At 44.8% G+C, this 26,118-nt stretch overlaps 1 protein-coding gene across 1 annotated transcript in view; it reads right to left on the bottom strand.

Moving 5' to 3' along the window:
- Window positions 1-428: 428 nt before the first annotated feature.
- The window catches only part of DLK1 (delta like non-canonical Notch ligand 1), a 33,850-nt gene continuing 8,160 nt past the window's right edge, over window positions 429-26,118 (bottom strand). The window contains exon 5 of the mRNA XM_082000026.1: window positions 429-2,016. Within this exon, the coding sequence (XP_081856152.1) occupies window positions 1,275-2,016 (742 nt within the window). The 3' untranslated portion in view covers window positions 429-1,274. The remainder of the gene's footprint in view (window positions 2,017-26,118) is intronic.

Raw genomic sequence — 26,118 nt, forward strand, 5'->3', positions numbered from 1 at the left:
TCCATGGGCTCCAGTCAGGAGCAAAAGGGGACAGGGCCAGAGACGAGGCTGGAGCACAGGTCCAAAGAGCCCATCCAGAAGAATGGCTACCTACAGCACAGGTCTGAGGTCCATCCAGGAGGCAGAGGTGGAGATGGAGACCAGTACTGCTACAGCATAGCTCAGATGAGGACCAACAGTCCTGGGGTGACCTAAAATGGGCCTGTAGGCAGGGGGTTGGTGAGGACCCCCCGGTGAGGTTCCTCAGGGTCATTAAGACCTATTAGTGAACTCAGACCCCTAACACTTTTGTGGCTTTCATGAGCCTTTGCCTGTTTGCCAGTGCTGCTTTTGATTCTTGAAAATCTTGTCCTCTCCATGAAATATGACAGAGAAAAAGCAGAAATGAAGAATTAAAAGTAGCTGTCCTCTTTCAAGTGACACGTTATCTCTTAATTTCTCCTCATGACACAGGCATGAAGGATACTTCTCTCAGCAGAGTTCTTTGAGGAATATGTATAGAAAAGTGAGAATCAGATTCTTTACATTAATACCAGGTCTCTCTACAGAAAGTATGACCTAAGACACTGAACATATTTTTAAGAGTTTGGTACATAAATAGAACAATTTATGGAGGCAGCATTCCAAGCAACAGACACCTTTAACCTGAAATTAATATCACAAGGACCTATTAGATTCTATAAAAGGAGTAATCTATCTTATAAGCATGTAAAAAATAGCAAAACTGACTAGCAAAAAAAAATATGCCTGGATATGTCAGGCATCAGTGTACATTTGCTCCTGTTGATCACAATCTCTACAGTCTTTATCACAGCAGAAGAATTAGTCAGGGACACTTGCTGTGGACTTTGCTGTAGCATAACATTCAGAAATGAATAAAGAAACCAGTATAGCCCTTAACTGCTGTTTATTAAAAAAAAAAAAAGCACTACTGAATAATTTACAGGTACCGTACTTGCGAAATAAACTATGCACAAGACAAAGCTGTAATACAGTTCCAGTGGTAAATTACCTTTTATTTTACAAAAAATAGCTGCCTTGAAAAGAAGTCAAATTAACATTCCTTGCTCTTTAATCCTTTTTTCTTTTTAATTTCTATTTTGGGGAATGAAAAAATCCTTAGCAATACAGATACATTATATTTCTTCATTATCACTCAGCACAAGCTACAGCAAATGTGCCCACAAATATTGAGGCCAATCACAGGCAATAAATTCAATATATTTTACATATTGCTATGAAAAGTTGCAAGTTGCTGCTCAGCATTCTAGGGCCTAGATGGCAGTGTAGTTCTTAGTGTAATTAGTTAATTTGATCTTCTCTGGGAAGATAATATTAACTGAGAGGTTTTCCCCATTGTTAGATTTCAGAAAAAAGTTCTTTTTCTTGCGTAGGAGATGACTATATTTGGCATTAGCAAGCCACATTTCACATTTTGAAAAAAATACAATCCCAGTTGTACCCAAGACAACAAGACATGTAAGCAAGCCCAGTACAGCAAAACATATCACCTGGCTTCTACTGAGCAAGGGAGCTGCATTTTGGATTGTTTCTTTCATTGTTATTTTCAGGATTTCTTGTTGATGATGCACCGATCTGTGATGAGCTTTTGGGGGTGGCTTGTAATTCTCCATATGCTTTGTCTCCATATTCACTCCAGAGAGGCTTGTGTTTTTGCTGGGATGTTTGCAGGTCGCACCAACAAATTCTGGTTTACAGATGCATTCGAATCCTCCCTGGGGATGTTCACTGCATGCCCCTCCATTCTCACATGGGCCACTTGCACAGAATATGACACGACTGCTACAGAGCTTTCCCGTATAGCCGTGGGGACAAAAACAGCTGAAACCCACACCGATATCTGTACATGTTCCTCCATTTTCACAGGGGTTGGACTCACAGTCATCTCTCTCTATTTCGCAGAAGTTGCCAGCAAAACCAGCAGGGCACAGACAGGAAGCATGTGGTGCAAAACCATTGTCATCAATGCACGTTCCTCCATTCTGGCAGGGAGAGCTACAACAGATAACAAACACATAGACAGAATCAAAGTAAAGTTGAATGAAAGAAGCTATTAGGAAACACTTTATAATAAAAGGAATTGTTTTTCTTTAGAAGGGCCAATTCCAAATGCAAATGCACTGAAGTCAATGAAGTTGAATCAAGAATGAGTTTGTTCAACAGCTTTGTCAATACGGATTATAATATCTTCTGCTGACCCTTTGGGCAGGATTAGTACACCAGAATATAAATTCAACTTGAAGAGCTCTGAAGGGATTTTAAATTATTTCAAATATTTATTCAAATTAAGCTTCCCAGTGTTTTCATAGGCGTAAAGCTATTTAGCTGAGCAACTATTCAGACAAGACTGAACAAAGACACTAGCAGCGTGGCTCTCTTTTCCACCTGATTATTGATAAGATAATCTATGTATTGTATTGGCAAATAAAAACACTCCGTCAGAGCAGATAGATGTAAAGTTGTTTTTATTCTGACTCTACAGTGCTCCATGACATACACAAAATTTAAAGGCAAACAGATACTTTCCTGCAAACTGCCAAAGATTTTGATAAATATAATTCTAATAAAAAATATAAATGGGATAGTTTCAGCCTTGGCAAAGGCAGCTGTAATGTGAGGACAGGACCATAGAAAACCAAGTATTCCTGCAAACCCTTTAAGAACTTAATTATTAATAGCCTGGTACTATCTTTTAAGTGATGTAAATTTACTGAGAGACCTTTTTTTTACCTTTGTGATATAACTGTGCCTTACTGGGTGTGAGGCCAAAAGATAGAGCCACCCATTGATAGAAAGGCACAAATGTGGCAATTCAGTGGAGCTATTCAAAGTGAACTTGGTCCTTTAACTGGCTCTGGTCGCCCTGGGTCACGAGTGAGATGACTGTGAAAGAGAGATAAGCTCCTGACTACAAATGGCCCCTGGCCACCAGTCAGGATAAGGCTGAGCTTCTCAAATGCCCCACCATTGCTAGCACTTCTAGCTTTACTGGGGACTGAAACACCTGGTGGCCACCCATCAGACGAGTCTGAATATTGTGGCAGAGAGATCATCTGCCTGTTTTTTCCTGCTTCCACATAAACTGTCCTTTTGTATTGTCCTTCACTGTAGATGTTGGCTGGAAAAAAAAAAAGCTACTGAAAGAACAAATTGGAAGAAATCTGGAAGCAGTATTATGAAGGTGAAAGGTGTGGTTGTCCCTGGACTTTGACATAGCAGTTATTGGTGACAACTTGAGGTGATGATACAAGCAGGGAATTTTGCCACAATCATTAGCCACTGTGTCTACTTTAAGCAAAATATGGAAGCTGTATTTGTACAGTCCTTGAGTAAATGAGTGGTTATGGACTTTTTGGAAGGTCTAGCACCCTCTCTTAGCTTTACGGGTCCCATGGAAAATCTGACAAGCTATTTTGGATATGTCAATGTGTAGAAGTTTTAACCCTCATTGGGTGGGTTGAATTACATTACTTTCTAAGGAAATAAGAAGAAATTGCTTGAGAATGTAAATGTAAAATTTTTTCCGAACCTTTCACAGGTGTAAAAAATTTAAATTAAAAAACAGTTAAGGGTAAATATGCAGAATTTTGAAAATTTATTCTTTATGTGTTACTGAGTTGCATTTGCCTAATTTTAGTATGTTGAAATAAGTTATTAATATTGATCTTATTGAATGGATTCAGTTACTTTGCATTCTTGGCATTTAACACATGTTCAGCAAGGTATGGTACATGAAGGGCTAACTGTGGAAACATGGACATACCACTTCTTTGCTTTCCAAATACTCTGCTTGCATTTTAGAAAGTACCACTCACTGCTCTGCGTCAGAGCAAAACTTCAAAACATCACTCTGACGTCACTAAAACCAATACATCTGCCTGATTTCGTAAACAGACTAGAACAATCACTTTGGTTTGTGAATTTTCTTGGTTCCATCTATGAATATTAACTAAGGAGCCAGCGGTAATGCTTAGTAATATCAAAATTGTTAACATTACCACTGAGGTAAAGAGGAACTGAGCGGAAGTGAGATGTGAATGAGATGATGTCATATGACGAAGTCTCTTTCCAGGATGTGAGGTGCAGTCTCTGGTGGACTTGAAGTACGAGCAGATACTGAGTGCTTGCGCTGAGAACAATTGTCCTTTTGAGCTAAAAGCAGGTGAGCTTGTTACTCATTTTCCTGAAAAACACACAGCTTCCTGGAGAAAAGGAATTGCTTTTTCAAGAATGTTTTTTCATTATGAAAAATTATTCATGATTTCCAGACTAGCTTGTGAGTATTCAGTTCGAACACAGAGTACTATCATAAAAATGTAGTTTAAGCAATTTAAAAACATGAAGATTTCAATAAAGTAAATGCAGCTAATCTGTGTTATTTCGTTGATACTGTATCTCATGTTTTCTTTGAGATATATACGTTCATGTTGAATTACTGAAATATTTGCTCTACAGATGAAAAGTGGAGAAAGCAAGCTATTCACACACCCTGTGTTAGGCAAGCAGCTTAGATGTCATTCAAGGCAGTTGTGAGGAACTTGAATTTCCTCATTGTCAATGAAGAGAAATAGCCAAATCAGAGCAGTTATCTTATCTTAAGATGCTGAAACTAAACTCGGACAGAACTGTGTGACTATCCCCCAATTAAAAGCAATAGCAACAAAATTCCACTGACATAAAGTTGTAAGAATGGCAATTCTTGAAAGGGACAGTAAGAGTTGTTAATGTTTCTTAAATAAGAGTGTACAAGTCTTCAGGAAGATTTAGTCATAGGGTAGATCTGAATACTCATAAGTATCTACTGCTGAGCAAAAAGAGAACCAGAGGGTACTAATGCAGAGCTAGAGGGAACGAAGGCAATCTCCAAAAAGAAAACTGTGATTTTAAGGTGATAGTTTTACCAAGTTTGTGTCTACCAGAAAAGCGTTCTGTATGCAAATGGGATCAGATTCTTGATGAGCTAGAAAACAGCAGATACTTCTAGATTTCAACAAAAACACCAATCCACATTTTTTTTAACTTTGAAAAGTCATTCTTTTTTAAAGCTTTATCCTTTTTCATCAGTGATACTGATGAAAGTTTTTCAGTCTGTTCCCACTGACACTTGCCCTTTCACCGGGCCCCTCTGTGGTGGTGCATTTCTTCCCCGTCCTTGCACCTGGAGCTCTTGATAAACCTTGGCCTTGGAGCAGAGAGTTTGGTGGTTAAGAGCCCCTTCACCGTGCCAAGCACTCCAGCGTAGCTAAAGTACAGAACGGTACTGACCGTCTCAGGACTATCAGCTGTGGGAGTAACTAATGTTCCTCTGATAGCCCCGGAACGTATTTTGTCTAATTGTGACCTGGACAGATGGTACCAGAGCTGCTGGAATTCCGAGAATTCTAGCAATTACCGGCAAATGATTGTGGCAAGGATGGAAATTTACTGGTGCCTAAAGTCAATCATCTCCTGACCCTATAAACAGCCGTTCTCAGTGAGGCCCTTTGAGCTCTCCTGGACCGCAGTGGGCTGTGACCAGCATCTCCCCCTGAGTGGGACACCTCTCAGAGCTCATGAACTATCAAGTTTGCAAAGTTTGGAAGACCATCGCCGAAGATCAACAACAAGACCTGGGCTGAAACCCACCCCCACTCCTTGAGGCTCAACCCTCAGCCAGTGAGAAATGCAAAGGCATTCGATGTACTTCACTGGACTCAAGGGGAATTTTTAGCAGGTATACCTTTGTATATATCCTTACATATCTCTTTATATGTCTCTACGTCTATATTCATTTCTCTCTGTGTGTGTGTAATTAGGGAATCTCATTAAGTTTTTAACTAAGTTGTTGTGTTACTAAGCTTTATTAGAAAATTTTCTAACGTTGTGATTTACCTTAATAGAGTTAGTGAACTTTACATTACTGCTATTGCACGTTAGATTGCTGCTATTCTAAAGTTATACAAAACACAAAAATCATATTTAAATCATCACACCAAGATCCCTGCACTTAATTCCTTTAGTCCTAAACCATTGACCAGGTCTGGGACTAGGAGTAGATTCAGCCGCCACTAGATTCCTTTAAGTGGGAGTTCAGAAAGCAAGAGGATCCACTCTGGACCTCTGATTCAACAGGAGGATCTCCCTCATCTTCTTTCCCTAATCCATATCTAAATCACACCAACTCGATCCTGATTTGATTTTCCTGACCCTGTGTAAATCATTTTCCCTGATCCATACACAAAATTACAACCCAGTTCTGATTTGATTTCTATGCGCATGCTTTTCTATAAGTAATAGAGTGGACCTTGCCATTGAAATCTAAGTTGCACTTTTTGCAGATTCATATTAAAATCGTTTGCCTTCAAATACCTTTGGTGGTGATTCTTTAAGCATCCTAAACCATTCATTCACAACAAGTTGGTGGCAGGATGGCAAGTAGTAGTATCACTGATTACTTATGAAAGCATGGGATAAGTCCGAGTCCCAAATTCTTAGAAGAATGGGCTCATGATAATTGGCATGATTGGGAAGTTGTGAAAAAAGAGCTAAAGGAGGCCAGGGACCATATAAAGGACAGAAAAAGAGAAGGTATTATTTTCAAAATGTTGGGCACCTGCCTAGAAGCTGCTTATCAGGATAGGAAGAATAACAATAAAAGGGAGCAGGACCTAAAGGAAGAAATAGAAGGCAGAAAAGCAGCTGAGTTAATAATGTCTTTGAAAATTGAGCAGCTGCAGAAACAGTTACAGGATGAAAAGGAGAAAAAACAAAAGTTGGAGGAAAAGGTTGAAATGATGCTTATGTGGGCTTCCCATTCCCCTGACATTGTGCAGATAAAGAAGTTAATGGTATCCCCTGAAGAGTGGGACGGGAACGTATGGGGTGACTCTGATGACAGTGAACTGGAGAAAAACGATTCTTTTAGTCCTTCAAATCCCCCTATCTGTGAAGTCAGACCCATTATAAAAACAGAGAAAACCACTGGACCTTGGGGTGGAGCAGGAGATCATATCCAAAAAACGACCCCATGATCCAATTCAGATGGCTAACTTACAAGAACGCTATGGCTGTAAGCCAGGCGCAAGAGAAACTGAATATTTATGGCGAGTATGTCTAACTGGAGGAGATAGAATCTTACTAAAAAGTGATGAAGCCAAAGGATTTTGGGGTCCTGTTGTCTTTTTAAATGCTGGCCCTGAACCCCCAGATGATCCCCACTCAATAACAAGCAGAGTGGCGTACTGGGCTGGTGGCATAAATACATTGGAGAGAGGAGAGACTCCGTTAATACACATTAAATCTTTAAATGATCTCTCCACAGCTATTACAAAGGCTGCCTGTATCCAGGCTATGCATGAACGCGGCCCTCGCAATGTTCCTATGTCAGCAGTTGTAAATCATGAAATGCTAAAGCCATTAATAAAGCAAGCCCCCACTGTACTCAAGCCTTATCTCATTGCAAAACGTGATGAAATTAGAAGAGATACAGATTTCAGTGCTGTATTGGACACAGGGAATGTTGTTGATGACCAGGAAAAAGAATTATTGCACAGAAATCTCCCTACATGGGCAACATTAATCCATGATATCATGAATCACGGGCGAGAAATGGGATGGGGTAATTTACTTAACGAAACCAGAACTACAGGTCATAATGTTAGACAACTTAAGCAAACACCTCAAAATAGTTCCCAAGATTCGGAACCCATTGATCGTCAGCCCAGATCTCAGAGGTGGAGAGAACTATATAATCAAGCATTAGCATTAGGCATTCCGAGAGCTGCAATTCAAAGACAATCTATTAGCACTATCCAGGTTCTAATTCATGCATTCCAGAGACACAGAGAGGAACACTTGTAATGCTGAGAAACCAACGGTAGCTCCGAGAGGGAATGATAACCCTTTCCTTCCCCAAAACTTGAGATCAAAAAACAAATAGTGTCTGGACGACAACTGGGTCTGTCCGTCCAGCAAGTGGAATCATATCAATAGATAAATAACAATGGCCCTTATATTTTGATCTCAGTTGGTCCTTGACAACAGTTAATAAAATTTCTAATAGATATGGGAGCACAAATTTCAGTATTAACACTACAGGCTGCTGAGAAGCTGGGTATACAACCCAGACGGCAAAGAGTTAAAATCACTGGAGTAAATGGAGCAAGTGCTGTTTGCCAAACTGCCAAGGTCAATTTATGGCTCCCTGGTGAGAAGCGTATGCTGTCTGCTTGCTTTGCAGTTAAAGATCATAATGAAAATATTTTGGGTTTTGATGTTTTGAATGGACGAACCTGGTGTCTGCCAGATGGCAGTGTGTGGTCCTTCAGTTCAAAAATCGACCTTAACCCTGATAAAATTCAAAAAGCGGGTACTCCGCGCAGCCCCTGTACTCCCTGATTCAAAAATTGCTAGCACCCTGCAGTATCTGATTTTTGCTGCGGCACAAAGTGGAACTTCTGAGGTATAGCAGATTTGGAAAAATGACAAATCATCTCCAGAACCCACAGCCCATATAATTCACCTGTTTGGCCAGTCAGAACACCAGATGGGAGGTGGCGATTAACTACTGATTACTGGTGCGTAAGTGCTAACACAGCCCCGTTAAGAGCTGCAGTACCTAATATTGCAACTCAGCCATAATTCAAGCAGCTGCCCACCCATGGATGGCAGAGCTAGATATAAAAGATATGTTCTTTATGGCCCCCTTACAACAAAAGGATAAAGAGAAATTTGCTTTTACTTGGGAAGGTGTACAATACACCCTTAACAGACTCCCACAGGCATGTAAACATTCACCAACGATTTCTCGTGCCGCACTTGCTGAACTTTTACATTCTCACTCTCTCAAGATATGAAACTGTACCAATATATAGATGATATTCTAATAGGAGGGACCTCCCCTGAAAAAATGGGGGAAGCAGTAACAGAAGTATGGCAACCACTACACCAAGCAGAAGTTGAATTCCCACCTGAAAAATGTCAGGGACCAAGCAGAGAAGTAAAATTTTTAGGTACTTGGTGGGTTGCAGGTAGTGCAGCAATTCCACCAGACACCTTAAATAAAATAGAACAATTGCAGATGCCTCAATTTTGAAAAGAATTACAACAGTTTACGGGTACTCTATTGGAGTAAATTGGAGAAAACAAGTACCTGGATTTTCTACCATTGCTTGTCCACTGTATTCACTTTTACGAAAGGGAAAATCATAGAAATGGGATGCAGAAAATGAAGAGGCAATTAAAACCTTAATACAGGGATTAAAAACATATCAGTCGCTGGGAACAGGACACTCCCATGACCCTATTACAGCAGAATGAGGTTTTGCTGAACACGGTACCTACTGTAATCTATTGCAAACTGGCTCTGATGGACCAAAGAGACCTTTATTGCTCAGCTCGACTGCATTTAAAGAGACAGAACAGGGATATTCCGAATGGGAAGAGAGACTTTTGTCTCCACTCCAAGCAGCCAAACAAGTTGAGAAAATACATCAGGGACAACCCGTTGGGACTAGAGGGGCCATTTAACCTGTTAGAAACAGTCTTAAAGGGAACTGCTTCCCCAGAAGGAATTGCACAGGAATCTACAATTAGAAAGCCATACGCTTACTTGTCAGGAGTAGCAGAGAAATGCAATTAACTGAAGGACATACTAAAGCTTCCAAATTACAGATGCCTATAAATGCAGACCCACCAGCATTACAACAACTTTCTAAATCTTCAGTAATTTGAGATGCACCTACTCTTACTGAGGGAACATCTACAGAAAACATTTGGTTCACCAATGCCTCGGCGAAAAGGATAAATGGTAAATGGCAATACAGGGCTGTTGCATTAGAAATTACCACTGGCAAACAAATAATAGAAGAAAGTGAAGGCAGTTCACAAGTGGGAGAATTAAGGGCAGTTGTTCCATCACCACAAAATGAAGCAAAAGTTATATATGTAGACTCCTATGCCGCGTGGGCTGTTGCCACACAATGGCTTTGTCAATGGGAATCCCTGAACTGGGAAGTTGAACAGTTTGGAGAACTCAAGACTGGTAATTATTATTAAGTACAGCCAGGAAAACTCCATTCAAGATGGGATGGGTGAAAGCTCACCCTAAGGATAATAAGCCAGCCACAAACTGGAACCAAAAGGTGTATGAGTTAAAGATTGGAAAAATCACCTTAGGTCCTGAGTGGTATCAACTGGGAGAATGGTTACATCAAAATGTAGGCCACACAGGTAAAGAAGCACTTTGCTGCACAAAGTAAAGGCTGGCTTATCAACAGAAAAACTTGTGAAACTATCTTTACAGAATGTCTCCAGTGTAGATTGAAGTTACAAGCAGATCACCCAGTCAAAGCACCACCTCTACATATCAATGAAGGGAAAACTTTATGGCCTACATGGCAAATTGATTATATCAGACCACTCAAAGGCTCTGCAAGATATCGATATATCCTCACAGGAGTAGAAGTAGTCTCCGGCTTGCTTTTGGCAACTAAGTGTGGGAAAGACAATGGACAAAATACAATACAAGGACTATCATCCTGGTTCTCAAGCCTACCTACTCCTGATGTCATCCAAAGCAATAATGGCTCGCACTTTTCATGCAGAGACTTATAAGAATGTGCAAAACAAGAAGAAATTCAATGAGTATTCCACACTCCATATTACCCTCAATCAAATGGTATGGTAGAAAGAGCTAATGGCTTATTGAAAAAGAGCCTTGAGCCAAGTATCCCAAGGCCCAGTGGGATACTTGACTTTCCAAAGTGTTTCATCAATTAAATAATCGATATGGGCCCACGGGGAGCCCTGTGAGTTGAGCATTCTTTTCAAAAGCTAAGCCTAGTGCTCCACCTACTGAGCAAAGAAAATATCCAACAACATTACAACCAGGACAACCTGTAATGGTAATGTACCATCTATTGGCACTGTGACCATGATTTAATTAAACCTCATGGCCTGTGTGCCTGGGAAGCTACTGACAGTAATGGTGCAAAACATAGAATTAGTGCACGATGGATTTATCCTGCATCATAAAAAGGGGTAATCTGTTCGGCCTTCCCCGCTGAAACATTCTCTTTCTTTTCTTTTACAGGAGAAAATGAATCTACATCAATGGCAGCGACAACAGCAGCAGAATGCCCTCAACCCAACCTTACTTTCCCGTTTAATCAGGATAAGTATGATCCTTCCAGTTTGGGGACAGACTCTTTGGCACTATGCAGCTAAATTATAGTGGAAGTGTTAAGGTCCAACCAAAAAATAAGACAAACCTGAGCCTTGCTACTTTAGTCATGCATGGAAATGAGGCATATCTAAAAAACGACTGGAAATGGGAGACACTGTATAACAAAAATACTAAAATCTCTCATAACAACAATGACATCCATCAAATATTATAATTTCAGGCCACACCAGTGGAAGAAATAAAAATTGGGTGTCAGGCAATCAATGAATACACCCACAAAAACCCCACCAAAATTAAAATATATTATACCAATTTTTCTGAACCAAAAGACAATGAGAAATCTTGCTATAAGATACCAGAACCACATTGCTGGTACAATTTCACTTTTATGCCACCCTTCATTGCACTCTGCCTCTGAGGTAATCGTGATGCAAAACTATTTTTTGATTTCATGATTATTGAATGCAAAATGTGGAATTAATGTATGACAGGGTGACCATGAGTTGATGTATACATAATTTTTGACATACCTACACCTAATCTAAATTTATCAACAGTAGTACTACACAACAATGTTGCCTTCCATAGACAAGAATGGATCATTGAAGACGAAAATGAAAATCAACAAATTCCATCTTTAAAGGGAACCAAAGGAGACACGATTTTGCTAGGATGCCGACTCAAAAACCACACTAAATGCACGACAACAACTTTGCACATTATCGTAAACTATGTCAAGGGAAAAAACCACAGACATGACTGTCCTTTCAAATACGAATCCACCCGAGAGTACTGAGAGAGCTGGCGGAGGAGCTTGCCAAGCCACTCTCCATCATTTATCAGCAGTCCTGGTTAACAGGGGAGGTCCCAGACGACTGGAGGCTTGCCAATGTGACACCCATTTACACAATGGGCCAGCAGAAGGATCTAGGGAACTACAGGCCTGTCAGCCTGACCTTGGTACTGGGGAAGATTATGGAGACGTTCATTTTGAGGGTGCTCACAGGGCATCTGCAGGACACCCAAGGGATCAGGCCCAGTCAGCATGGGTTCATGAAAGGCAGGTCCTGCTTGACCAACCTGATCTCCTTCTATGACCAGGTGACCCGCCTAGTGGATGAGGGAAAGGCTGTGGACATTGTCTACCTGGACTTTAGTAAAGCCTTTGACAGTGTCTCCCACAGCATTCTCCTGGAGAAACTGGTGGCTTGTGGCTTAGACGGGTTTACTCTTCGCTGGGTGAGGAACTGGCTGGATGGCCGAGCCCAGAGAGTTGTGGTGAACGGCGTTAAATCCGGCTGGCGGCCGGTCACAAGCGGTGTTCCCCAGGGCTCGGTTCTGGGGCTGGTCTTGTTCAATATCTTTATTGATGATCTGGATGAGGGAATTGAGTGCTCCCTCAGTAAGTTTGCAGATGACACCAAGTTGAGTGGGAGTGTTGATCTGCTGGAGGGTAGGAGGGCTCTGCAGAGGGATCTGGACAGGCTGGATCCATGGGCAGAGGCCAACTGTATGAGGTTTAATAAGGCCAAGTGCAGGGTCCTGCACTTTGGCCACAACAACCCCATGCAATGCTACAGGCTTGGGGAGGAGTTGCTGGAGAGCAGCCCGGTGGAAAGAGACCTGGGGGTGCTGGTTGACAGCCGGCTGAATATGAGCCAGCAGTGTGCCCAGGTGGCCAAGAAGGCCAACAGCGTCCTGGCCTGTATCAGGAATAGTGTGGCCAGCAGGAGTAGGGAAGTGATCGTGCCCCTGTACTCGGCACTGGTGAGGCCGCACCTTGAATACTGTGTTCAGTTTTGGGCCCCTCACTACAAGAAGGACGTTGAGGTGCTGGAGCGTGTCCAGAGAAGGGCAACGAAGCTGGTGAGGGGTCTGGAGCACAAGTCTTATGAGAAGCGACTGAGGGAACTGCGGTTGTTCAGTCTGGAGAAGAGGAGGCTGAGAGGAGACCTTATCGCTCTCTACAACTACCTGAAAGGGGGTTGTGGCGACGAGGGTGTTGGTCTCTTCTCCCAAGTAACTAGTGATAGGACAAGAGGAAATGGCCTCAAGTTGCACCAGGGGAGGTTTAGATTGGATATTAGGAAAAATTTCTTCACTGAGAGGGTGGTCAGGCATTGGAACAGGCTGCCCAGGGAGGTGGTGGAGTTGCCATCTCTGGAAGTGTTCAAAAAACGTGTGGATGTGGCGCTTCAGGACATGGTTTAGGGGACATGGTGGTGCTGGATTAATGGTTGGACTTGATGATCTTAAAGGTCCTTTCCAACCTAGTGATTCTGTGATTCTGTGATTCTGTGATTCTGTGAATGCTTCTATTATACCACATTCAGAACTCACCATGTACTTTTGGACAGACCCCAACTCTCATTTCAACCTAGGTTTTCAGTTCAAGATTGATATCAAACAATCATATTCACCAACTCAGCCTCCTATCAAATTGCTGGTCTTGCTGAAGAGACCAGCTCCAGTGCAGATCCAAACAAGGTGTAAACACGCCTAACGGTCACTGGCCAAGACCCTCCCCACCCCCGCACGAAAGAAGTCCCGAGGGAGTGCAGCGACCAGGTTGAGCAAACAAGCAGTGAGGAGGCGTATCTGGGGTGTCACCCCAAGGCGTCGCAGTTTGCGCAGCAGGACGCGTGGGCAGGCACTAAGAGCTCTGCTAGTGCAAGAGGCAAGCTCAGTAAGTTCTCAGTCGGCGGGGAGCGAAGCAGCGGCCTTCTTGCTGTAAGCACTTTCTCCATTAGCGCGACCAGGGCATGCAGGAGAGCTCAGCCCTAGCCGGGCGGGAGGCAGTGACCTCTGCGCTTGCCAGAATGGACGTGGCAACCCAGATGGAATTCCCATGGAAACAGGCAGCTGCCCAGGTCAAAGGCTGCAGGGAATGCCAGAGCCTTGCACCGGCAACAAGTGGCAGTGAGGAGAGCTGCTGCATCTGCTGGGAACAGGTGGATGACCTGCTCGGCCTGGTGGCAGAGCTGCGTGAGGAGGTTCAGAAATTGAGGAGCATTAGGGAGGCTGAACGGTGGAGCCAGGCTCTGCCCTCCTTGAACCAGAATTGGGAGCACCCACTAGAGAGCACCCAGGATCAAGGGGCCTCTGTATCCTGCCCCTGTCAAGCCAAAGGCAGAAGCCTAAATGAAAAGAGTGGAGGCAAGTCCATGGCAGGAGCAGCAGGCGAAATCCCCTCTTGCCCACCTTGTCCCCCCAGGTGCCTCTAAGCAACAGGTACAAGGCTCTGGTTGAGAAACAGACAAATGAGGATGTGGACGATGGGCAAGCTACACCAGAGTTGTCTACACAGTCAGACAGGCCTACTGCCTATATCACCACCACACACAAAAGGAAAAAAAGAAGGGTTGTAGTTGTAGGTGACTCCACACTGAGCGGAACAGAGTGTCCAATATGCCACGTAGACCCTCCTCTCAGGAAGGTCTGCTGTCTCCCTGGAGCCTAGGTTAAGGACATGACTAGGAAGCTTCCTAGCTTAGTGAGGTCCACAGATTACTACCCACTACTGATTTTCCATGTGGGTGGAGAAGAAGCAGCAATTTGTAGTCCACAAAAAATTAAGAGAGAGTTTAGGGCCTTGGGATGGTTAGTGAGAGAATCTGGGGTGCAGGTTATTTTTTCTTCCCTCCTTCCAGTTGAAAGCAGTGACATTGGAAGGAACAGGAAGATCCAATCCATCAACACATGGCTCCGTGATTGGTGTTACTATTTTGGGTTTTTTGATAATGGGATGGCATACACGGCACCAGGAATGCTGGCATCAAACGGGAGATACATCTCTCAAAGGGGAAAGAGTATCTTTGCCCAAGAGATAGTGGAGCTGATTGACAGGGCTTTAAACTAGATGCAAAGGCAAGGGGGGTGATAATAATACCAAGGTTGTCTGTGACAGTCACAGAATCACAGAATCACAGAATCACTAGGTTGGAAAGGACCTTCAAGATCATCAAGTCCAACCATTAATCTAGCGGCATCATGTTCCCTAAGCCATGTCCTGAAGCGCCACATCCACACTTTTTTTGAACACTTCCAGTGATGGCGACTCCACCACCTCCCTGGGCAGCCTGTTCCAATGCTTGACCACCCTCTCAGTGAAGAAATTTTTCCTAATGTCCAATCTAAACCTCCCCTGGTGCAACTTGAGGCCATTTCCTCTCGTCCTATCGCTGATTACTTGGGAGAAGAGACCAGCGCCCTTGTCGCCGCAACCCCTTTTCAGGTAGTTGTAGAGAGCGATAAGGTCTCCCCATCAGCCTCCTCTTCTCCAGACTAAACAACCCCAGTTCCCTCAGCCGCTCCTCATAAGACTTGTGCTCCAGACCCCTCACCAGCTTCGTTGCCCTTCTCTGGACACGCTCCAGCACCTCAGCATCCTTCTTGTAGTGAAGGGCCCAAAACTGAACACAGTATTCGAGGTGAGGTCTCACCAGTGCCGAGTACAGGGGCACGATCACTTCCCTACTCCTGCTGGCCACACTATTGCTGATACAGGCAAGGACGCCAGCCGGATTTAACGCCATTCACCACAACTCTCTGGGCTCGGCCATCCAGCCAGTTCCTCACCCAGCGAAGAGCAAACCCATCTAAGCCACGAGCCACCAGTTTCTGCAGGAGAATGCTGTGGGAGACACTGTCAAAGGCTTTACTAAAGTCCAGGTAGACAACATCCACAGCCTTTCCCTCATCCACTAGGCGGGTCACCTGGTCATAGAAGGAGATCAGGTTGGTCAAGCAGGACCTGCCTTTCATGAACCCATGCTGACTGGGCCTGATCCCTTGGGTGTCCTGCAGGTGCCCTGTGAGCACTCTCAAGACCAACCGCTCCATGATCTTCCCCGGTACAGAGGTCAGGCTGACAGGCCTGTAGTTCCCAGGATCCTCCTTCTGGCCTTTCTTGTAGACTGGCGTCACATTGGCAAGCCTCCAGTCGTCTGGGACCTCCCCTGTTAACCAGGACTGCTGATAAATGATGGAGAGTGGCTTGGCAAGCTCCTTCGCCAGCTCTCTCAGTACTCTCGGGTGGATCCCATCAGGCCACATAGACTTGTGGGTGTCCAGGTGGTTTAACATGTCCTTAATTGCTTCCTCCTGGATTATGGGAGGGTTATTGTGCTCTCCATCCCTATCTTCCAGCTCAGGGGCCTGAATACCCTGTGGATACCTGGACTGGCTATTAACGACTGAGGCAAAGAAGGCATTAAGTACCTCAGCCTTGTCCTCATCCTTGGTGACAATGTTCCCCGCCATATCCAGTAGGGGATGGAGATTCTCCTTGCCTCTCTTTTTGTCGTTAATATATTTGTAAGAACACTTTTTGTTATCCCTTATGACTGTGGCCAGACTGAGCTCTACCTGAGCTTTTGCCTTTCTAATTTTGTCCCTGCTTGACCTAACGAGATCTTTGTACTCTTCGTGAGTTGCCTGCCCCTTCTTCCAGAGGTGATAAACTCTCCTGTTTTCCCTGAGTCCCAGCAGAATCTCCCTGTTTAGCCAGGCCGGGTGCCTTCCCCGCCAGCTCTTCTTACGAGTCGCTTGACTCCCTTCCTGAAATGCCTGTACATCAATGCACGCAGCATAGGGAATAAACAGGAAGAACTAGAGATCTGCATGCGGTCACAGGGCCATGATATCATTGCAATCATGGAGACATAGCTCGCATGACGGGAACATTGTCATGGATAGCTATGTCCTATTTAGGAAAGATAGGCCAGGAAAGTGAGGTGGTGGTGTTGCTCTTTATGTATGTAAACAACTGGAATGTATTGAGCTCTGCCTAGGGAGGGATGAAGTACCTGTTGTAAGTTTATGGCTAATATGGCTGATATTGTTGTGGATGTTCACTATAGACCAGCAGACCAGGAAAAAGTAGGTGAAGCCTGCTACAAACAACTAGAAGTAGCCTCAAAATCACATGCCCTGGTGCTTATGGGTGACTTCAATCACCCAGGTATTTGTTGGAAACGCCACACAGCTAGGCACATACAATCCAGAAGGTTCCTGCAGTGCACTGATGACAGCCTTCTGACGCAGGTAGTGGAGGAGCCAGCAAAGAAAGTATTTGTATTAACAAACAAGGAAGGACTCGTTGGGGATGTAAAGGTTGGGGGTAGCCTTGGCTGTAGTGATCACGACATGGTGGAGTTCAGTATCGTGTGAGAAAGAAGCAGGGAGATAAGATTGTGACCCTGGACTTCAGGAGGGCTGACTTTGTCCTCTCCAAAGACCTACTTGGAGGTATCTTGTGGGCTAGGACTCTAGAAGGTAGGGGAGCCCAAGAGAGTTGGTTAATATTCAAGCACTACTTCCTCAAAGCCCTGGTGGCCAAGAGGGCCAATGGTATCCTGGGGTGCATTAAGAACAATGTGACCAGCAGGTCAAGAGAAGTTATCCTCCCCCTCTACTCTGCGCTGGTGAGGCCTCATCTGGAATATTGTGTCCAGTTCTGGGCTCCCCAGTTCAAGAGAGGGAACTTCTGGAGAGAGTCCAACGGAGGGCTATGAAGATGATTAAGGGACTGGAACATCTCTCGTATGAGGAAAGGCTGAGAGACCCGGGGCTGTTTAGTCTGGAGAAGAGAAGTCTGAGAGGGGATCTTATCAATGTCTATAAATGTCTGAAGGGTGGCTGTCAAGAGGACGGAGTCAGTCTCTTTTCAGTAGTGGCCAGTGATAGGACGAGGGGCGATGGGCATAAACTGCCACACAGAAAGTTCCACCTCAACATGAGGATAAACTTCTTTACTGTGAGGGTGACGGAGCACTGGAACAGGCTGCCTGGAGTGGTTGTGGAGTCTCCTTCTCTGGAGACCTTCAAAACCCAACTGGATGCATTCCTGTGCAACCTGCCCTAGACGAGCCTGCCTTGGCAGGGGGGTTGGACCAGTTATCTTCAAAGGTCCCTTCTAACCCCTACCATTCTGTGATTCTGTGATTCTGCCTCCTCACATTTATAACACTGGTCCCTGCACAATTAAAACCATAGGGCAACAGCAACTATTATTCAACCCATCATGGTCTCTCAAACAAGTGGAACTATCAATGCAGGTTGATATCTCTGCAATTACAGAGGGTACAGAGGGCCCAATACGCTGGCCAGACCCAACCCACAGGGAAGTCTGCTGCCTCCCTGGGGCCTGACATCTTTCCTCGTGAAAGATGTCACCAGGAAACTCCCTGGTCTGATTCAGCCCACCAATTACTACCCGCTATTGGTCATGCAGGTTGGCAACAACGAGGCTGCACTAAGTCTAAAAGCGATTAAAAGGAATTTCAGAGCGCTGAGGTGACTGATCAATGGAGCAGGAGCACAGGTAGTGTCTTCATCAATCCCTTCAGTGGCAGGGGGAAACACTGAAAGGAGTAGGAAAACACACCTGGTTAACACGTGGCTCAGAGGCTGGTGCCATTGGCAGAATTTTGGGTTTTTTGACCATGGGGCAGTTTACACAGCACTGAGCCTGCTGGCAGCAGATGGAGTGCAACTGTCTCCAAGGGGGAAAAGGATCCTTTCTTACGGGTTGGCAGGTCTCATTGAGAGGGCTTTAAACTAGAGTCAAAAAGGAAAGGGGATAAAACCAGGCTCACTAGAGATGAGCCTAGGGGTGGTGTGCCAATGTTGGGGGTGAATTGATAGCCCAGCTCAAGTGCATCTATACCAATGCACACAGCATGGGCAGCACACAGGAGGAGCTGGAAGCCATTGTGCAGCGGGACAGCTATGACTTAGTCGCCATCACAGAAACATGGTGGGATGACTCATGACTGGAGTGTTGCAATAGATGGCTATAAGCTCTTCCGAAGGGATAGGCATGGAAGGAGAGGCAATGGGGTGGCTCTGTATGTTAGGGGGTGTTCTGAAATCAATGATTGTGATGACCAAGTCGAGTGTTTATGGGTAAGGATGAGGGGAGAAGGAAACAAGGCAGGTATCCTGCTGAGAGTCTGTTACAGACGACCCAACCAGGATGAAGAGGCAGATGAAGCACTCTACAAGCAGCTGGCAGAAGTCTCACAATCACTAGCCCTTGTTCTTGTAGAGGACTTCAACTTACCGGACATCTGCTGGAAGTATAACACAGTAGAGAGGAAACAGTCTAGGAGGTTCCTGGAGTGTGTGGAGGATAACTTCCTGACACAGCTGGCAAGTGAGCCTACCAGGGGAGGTGCCTTGCTTGACTTGCTGTTTACGAACAGAGAAGGACTGGTGGGAGATGTGGTGGCTGGAGGCTGTCTTGGGCTTAGCGACCACGACATGGTGGTCACAATTCTTGGTGAGGTAAGGAGCGGGGGGGTCAGCAAAACTGCTACCATGGACTTCCAGAGGGCAGACTTCTGTTGGGATCACCCTGCAAGGGCTCGACCTTAAGGGGAAGGAGCTGTGGCATTGAGAAGATGGCAAACAGCTGGACACCTTCAGGGCTCAGCCTTGAGGAGAAGGAGCTGTGGTAAACAACTAAGAGGAAGCAAAGGAGCGCATGGACACCTGCAGGCGGCGAATCCTGACTGTGTGAGAGGCGCGTGGACAGCGCGTGACATTTTGTACATAGCCAACTGCAATAATGTGTGTAACAAGCTGTAACCAATCGTGAGTGTGTATGCGGTGACGAAAAATTATGATATATATTGGAGTCAGATAAGACAAATAAACAGCTTCGGAGTATAACTCTCATAGAGTTGTGAAGTCCATCTTTCTCCCACAGACTTCGGCCTGTTCAGCTCGCTGTCTGAGAGAGTCCCTTGGGAGGCAGTCCTGAAGGGCAAAAGGGTCCAGAAAGGCTGGACAGTCTTTAAGGAGGAAATCTTAAAGGCGCAGGAGCAGGCAGTCCCCATGTGCTGCAAGACAAGCTGATGGGGAAGGTGACCTGCCTGGCTGAACAGGGAGCTTTTGCTGGGACTCAGGAATAAAAGGAGAGTTTATCACCTTTGGAAGAAGGGGCAGGCAACTCAAGAAGAGTACAAGGATCTCATTAGGTCAAGCAGAGACAAAATTAGAAAGGCAAAAGCCCAACTAGAACTCAATCTGGCCATGGTCGTAAAAGGTAACAAAAAATGTTTTTACAAATATATTAACCACAAAAAGAGAGCCAAGGAGAATCTCCATCCCTTAGTGGATGGGAAGGGGAGGGACACATGGTCACCAAGGATGAGGAAAAGGCTGAGGTACTTCATGCCGTCTTTACCCAGATATCCGCAGGGTATTCAGCCCCCTGAGCTGGAAGACAGGGATGGAGAGCACAATAACCCGCCATAATCCAGGAGGAAACAGTTAAGGACATGTTAAACCACCTGGATACCCACAAGTCTATGTGGCCTGATGGGATCCACCCAAGAGTACTGAGGGAGCTGGCAGAGGAGCTTGCCAAGCCACTCTCCATCATTTATCAGCAGTCCTGGTTAACAGGGGAGGTCCCAGACGACTGGAGGCTTGCCAATGTGACACCCATTTACACAATGGGCCAGCAGAAGGATCTAGGGAACTACAGGCCTGTCAGCCTGACCTTGGTACTGGGGAAGATTATGGAGACGTTCATTTTGAGGGTGCTCACAGGGCATCTGCAGGACACCCAAGGGATCAGGCCCAGTCAGCATGGGTTCATGAAAGGCAGGTCCTGCTTGACCAATCTGATCTCCTTCTATGACCAGGTGACCCGCCTAGTGGATGAGGGAAAGGTTGTGGACATTGTCTACCTGGACTTTAGTAAAGCCTTTGACAGCGTCTCCCACAGCGTTCTCCAGGAGAAACTGGTGGCTCATGGCTTAGACAGGTGCACTCTTCGCTGGGTAAAGAACTGCCTGGATGGCCGAGCTCAGAGAGTTGTGGTGAATGGAGCTAAATCCAGCTGGTGGCCAGTCACAAGTGGTGTTCCCCAGAGCTCAGTATTGGGGCCAGTTCTGTTTAATACTTTTATCAACGATCTGGATGAGGGAATCAAGTGCACCCTTAGCAATTTTGCAGATGACACCAAGTTGGGCAGGAGTGTCGATCTGCTCAAGGGCAGGAAGGCTCTACAGAGGGATCTGGCCAGGCTGGATTGATGGGACAAGGCCAGTTGTATGAGGTTCAACAAGACTCAGTGCTGGGTCCTGCACTTGGATCACAACAACCCCATGCAACTCTACAGGCTTGGGAAGAGTGGTTGGAAAGCTGCCTGTCAGAAAAGGACCTGGGGGTGCTGGTTGACAGCAGGCTGAACATGAGCCAGCAGTGTGCCCAGGTGGCCAAGAAGGCCAACAGCATCCTGGCCTGTATCAGCAATAGTGTGGCCAGTAGGAGTAGGGAAGAGATTGTCCCACTGTACTCAGCACTGGTGAGGCCGCACCTTGAATACTGTGTTCAGTTTTGGGCCCCTCACTACAAGAAAGACATTGAGGTGCTGGCGCGTGTCCAAAGAAGGGCAACGAAGCTGGTGAGGGGTCTGCAGCACAAGTCTTACAAGGAGCGGCTGAGGGAACTGGGGTTGTTCAGTCTGGAAAAGAGGAGGCTGAGGGGAGACCTTATTGCTCTACACAGCTACCTGAAAGGGGGTTGCGGTGACGTGGTGTTGGTCTTTTCTCCCAGGTAACTAGCCATAGGACGAGAGGAAATGGCCTCCAGTTGTGTCAGGGGAAGTTTAGACTCAGTATTAGGAAAAATTTCTTTACTAAAAGGGTGATCAAACATTGGAATAGGCTGCCCAGGGAGGTGGTGGAGTCACCATCACTGGAAGTGTTCAAAAAATGTGTAGATGTGACACTTCAGAACATGGTTTAGTGGGCATGGTGTTGTTGAGTTGATGGTTGGACTTGATGATCTTGAAGGTCTTTTCCAACCTTAATGAGTCTGTGATTCTGTGAACTAAACCTACCTGCTCAACATTCCTGAATATATCTTATACAGGATGGTTAGCATGGTTGCATGGACGAACCTCCACCTCTTCAAAATGATCAAGGAAAGATGTGACTGGTATCTTAGGAATAGAACTGGGAGTACTGAATAGCATAGGCACTGAAAGTCCTAATTAATAAATTAACTGCTGCTACTTACAACCTAAGTAAATTAGAACACCCACAGAAATTGCCTTTATTGGCATTGGGACCAGGTCAATGGCCCTTATCAAACATTCTACCTCATTGGGAATGAATAGAAGAAAATGACCATCAATTAATTATAAATGCCCTTGGAGCAACCCAAGGTAATACCTCTCTTGCCTTGAAGTGTATCCAAGCACAATGGATGTACGGATACAGTCTGTAGTAGTACCTATTATTAGAGAAGGAGAAGGAGGAACCTTACCCATTGAAATTCAAAAGATAATCTGGGATAATGCAATCAAATTTGAAAAGGAATTCCAATCCTCGTGGCATCTAATGTATTTCACCTATAAGTCCACCAACAGCAAAGCCACAGCTTTTGTTTTGACAATCCGCAATGTCTCGGTATACACCATATATCCAATCATTGTGCAGGATTAAATTACCATGGAACCATACTCTGTGAGGACATAGAATAAAGGCTTGACAAAATGGAAACAAATGGCAGACTTGTTGATGTTGGTGCACGTGTTGTACGGGAACAATGGGGATTTATCTGTGAAAGCAGTACTATCAAGGCTCAAGACATTTGTCTTGATACTGAGCAAAATGTTTGTAATTTTGAAGTACACCCCAATGAAACCCCTTAAACTGTGCTAGTATATATTAGAAATGGATGTGTTTGTATAAGAACCCTTTGTGATTCTGTATTTGCAGATGGCACCACTGTAAAGACAAGTAGCTATTCAAACATTTGTGTTTGTAACTTTACCAGAACTATGGGATGCAATTTTAATTTTCAGCTCCTGTTACCTCTTATCAACCGTTACAATTTAACTACACATTGCATCAAGATTTACTGTCTACCACCACTAGAAAGAATCTCACATTGGTGAGAAGGCTGTTACAACACTATGACCTACATCAATCGCTAGAACACGTCCGAAACAATGGACACAAAACTCTAATCACCGTTCATCACAATGCGGAGGAGATACACTGTGTCTTGGAAAGAGTAAAGAAAGATGGGGAACATCACTAGTGGGACAGTTTATTTGGATGGTCTCCAACAACAACTGAAATCCTGAACCGGATGCTACACCCCATCATAATTCTATTGACTCTTGTTATACTATGTTCATTGTCAAACATTGTTCTACACATCAAAACTTGGCATTTGACACATTAGATGATGCTATTACAAGAATCCCCTCATGTATATAATGTTGTTTTACACCTAACACAACAATTTCCCTCAAATTACAATTGGAATATGATGTTGCTCTGTTTATAGGCACAGAGGCAAGAGGCGACAAGACTGCCACTCTGTGAGAAAGAGATGGATTGACTTTAGTCATGGGGTGGATTGTGGTGGTGCATTTCTTCCCCTCTCCTTGCACCTGGAGCTCTTTGTAAGCCTTGGCCTTGGAGCAGAGAGTTTGGCGGTTAAGAGCCCCTTCACCGTGCCAAGCACTCCAGCGTAGCTAAAGTACAGAACGGTACTGACCGTCTCAGGACTATCAGCTGTGGGAGTAACTAATGTTCCTCTGATAGCCCCGGAATGTATTTTGTCTAATTGTGACCTGGACAGATGGTACCAGAGCTGCTGGAATTCCGAGAATTCTAGCAATTACCGGCAAATGATTGTGGCAAGGATGGAAATTTACTGGTGCCTAAAGTCAATCATCTCCTGACCCTATAAACAGCCGTTCTCAGTGAGACCCTTTGAGCTCTCCTGGACCGCAGTGGGCTGTGACCAGCATCTCCCCCTGAGTGGGACACCTCTCAGAGCTCATGAACTATCAAGTTTGCAAAGTTTGGAAGACCATCGCCGAAGATCAACAACAAGACCTGGGCTGAAACCCACCCCCACTCCTTGAGGCTCAACCCTCAGCCAGTGAGAAATGCAAAGGCATTCGATGTACTTCACTGGACTCAAGGGGAATTTTTAGCAGGTATACCTTTGTATATATCCTTACATATCTCTTTATATGTCTCTACGTCTATATTCATTTCTCTCTGTGTGTGTGTAATTAGGGAATCTCATTAAGTTTTTAACTAAGTTGTTGTGTTACTAAGCTTTATTAGAAAATTTTCTAACGTTGTGATTTACCTTAATAGAGTTAGTGAACTTTACATTACTGCTATTGCACGTTAGATTGCTGCTATTCTAAAGTTACACAAAACACAAAAATCATATTTAAATCATCACACCAAGATCCCTGCACTTAATTCCTTTAGTCCTAAACCATTGACCAAGTCTGGGACTAGGAGTGGATTCAGCCGCCACTAGATTCCTTTAAGTGGGAGTTCAGAAAGCAAGAGGATCCACTCTGGACCTCTGACTCAACAGGAGGATCTCCCTCATCTTCTTTCCCTAATCCATATCTAAATCACACCAACTCGATCCTGATTTGATTTTCCTGACCCTGTGTAAATCATTTTCCCTGATCCATACACAAAATTACAACCCAGTTCTGATTTGATTTCCAGGCATATGATTTTCTATAAGTAATAGAATGGACCTTGCCATTGAAATCTGTTAAGATGCACTTTTTGCAGATTCATATTAAAATCGTTTGCCTTCAGATACCTTTGGTGGTGATTCTTTAAGCAGCCTAAACCAGTCATTCACAACAAACTCTAAGAAAAGTCTGGTTCCATCTGCTTTGATTCTCCTCATCAGGTATCTATACATATGGATAAGTTCCCCAAAAGCCTGCTCTTCTCTCAGGCTCTCCTTACAGGAGAGATGTTCCCATCCCTTAATCATCTTCATGGCCCTTCACCAGACTCACTCCAGTATGTCCATGTCCTTTTTGTACTAGGGAGCCCAGAACTGGACCCAGCACTCCAGATGTGTCTCACCAGGACTGAGCAGAGGGGAGGATCACCTCCTTCCACCTGCTGGCAATGCTGTTCCTAATGTCCCACTCTCTTAGAGAATGGAGAGCAATGGTTTCGCATGCCCTAGAATCATAGAATCATAGAATTGTTTAGGTTGGAAAAGACCTTTAAGATCATCAAGTCCAACTGCTAACCTAGCACTGCCAAGTCCATCACGAAACCATGTCCTTAAGCATCACATCTACATGTCTTTTAAATACCTCCAGGGATGCTGACTTCACCACCTCCCTTTCAGTGTTTCCCCCTGCCACTGAAGGGATTGACAAAAATACTACCTGTGCTCCTGCTCCATCGATCAGTCGCCCCAGCGCTCTGAAGTCCCTTTGGGACCCTTTGGGCTTGGCCATCCAGACAGTTTTTTACTCAAGTGCTGAGTACGCCTGTTCAAGCCATGAGCAGCTAGTTTCTCCAGGAGAATGCTGTGGGAGATGCTGTCAAAGGCTTTACTAAAGTCCAGGTAGACAGCATCCACAGCCTTTCCCTCATCCACTAGGCGGGTCACCTTGTCACAGAAGGAGATCAGGTTGGTCAAGCAGGACCTGCTTTTCATAAACCCATGCCAACTGGGCCTGATCACCTGGTTGTCCTGTATGTGCCACATGATGGCACTCAGGATGATCTGCTCCACAACTTTGCCTGACACCAAGGTCAGACTGACAGCCCTGTAGTTCCCCACATCCTCTTGCTGGCCCTCTTGTAGATAGGCGTCACATTTGCTAACTTCCAGTCAACTGGCACCTGCCCAGTTAGCCAGAACTGCTGATAAACGATTGAAAGTGACTTGGTGAGCACTTCTGCCAGCTCCCTCAGTACTCTTGGGTGGATCCCACCCATCCCCATAGACTTGTGTGTGTCTAAGTAGTGTAGCAGGTCGCTAGCCATTTCCCCTTGGATTATGGGGGATTCATTCTGCTCTCTGTCCCTGTCTTCCAGCTCAGGGGGGTGGGTACCTGGACAACAACTGGTCTTACTATTAAAGACTCTGGCAAAGAAGGCATTACG

The sequence above is a fragment of the Phaethon aethereus genome (genome assembly GCF_964289735.1).
Source record: "Phaethon aethereus genome assembly, chromosome: 5".
Lineage (NCBI taxonomy): Eukaryota > Metazoa > Chordata > Aves > Phaethontiformes > Phaethontidae > Phaethon > Phaethon aethereus.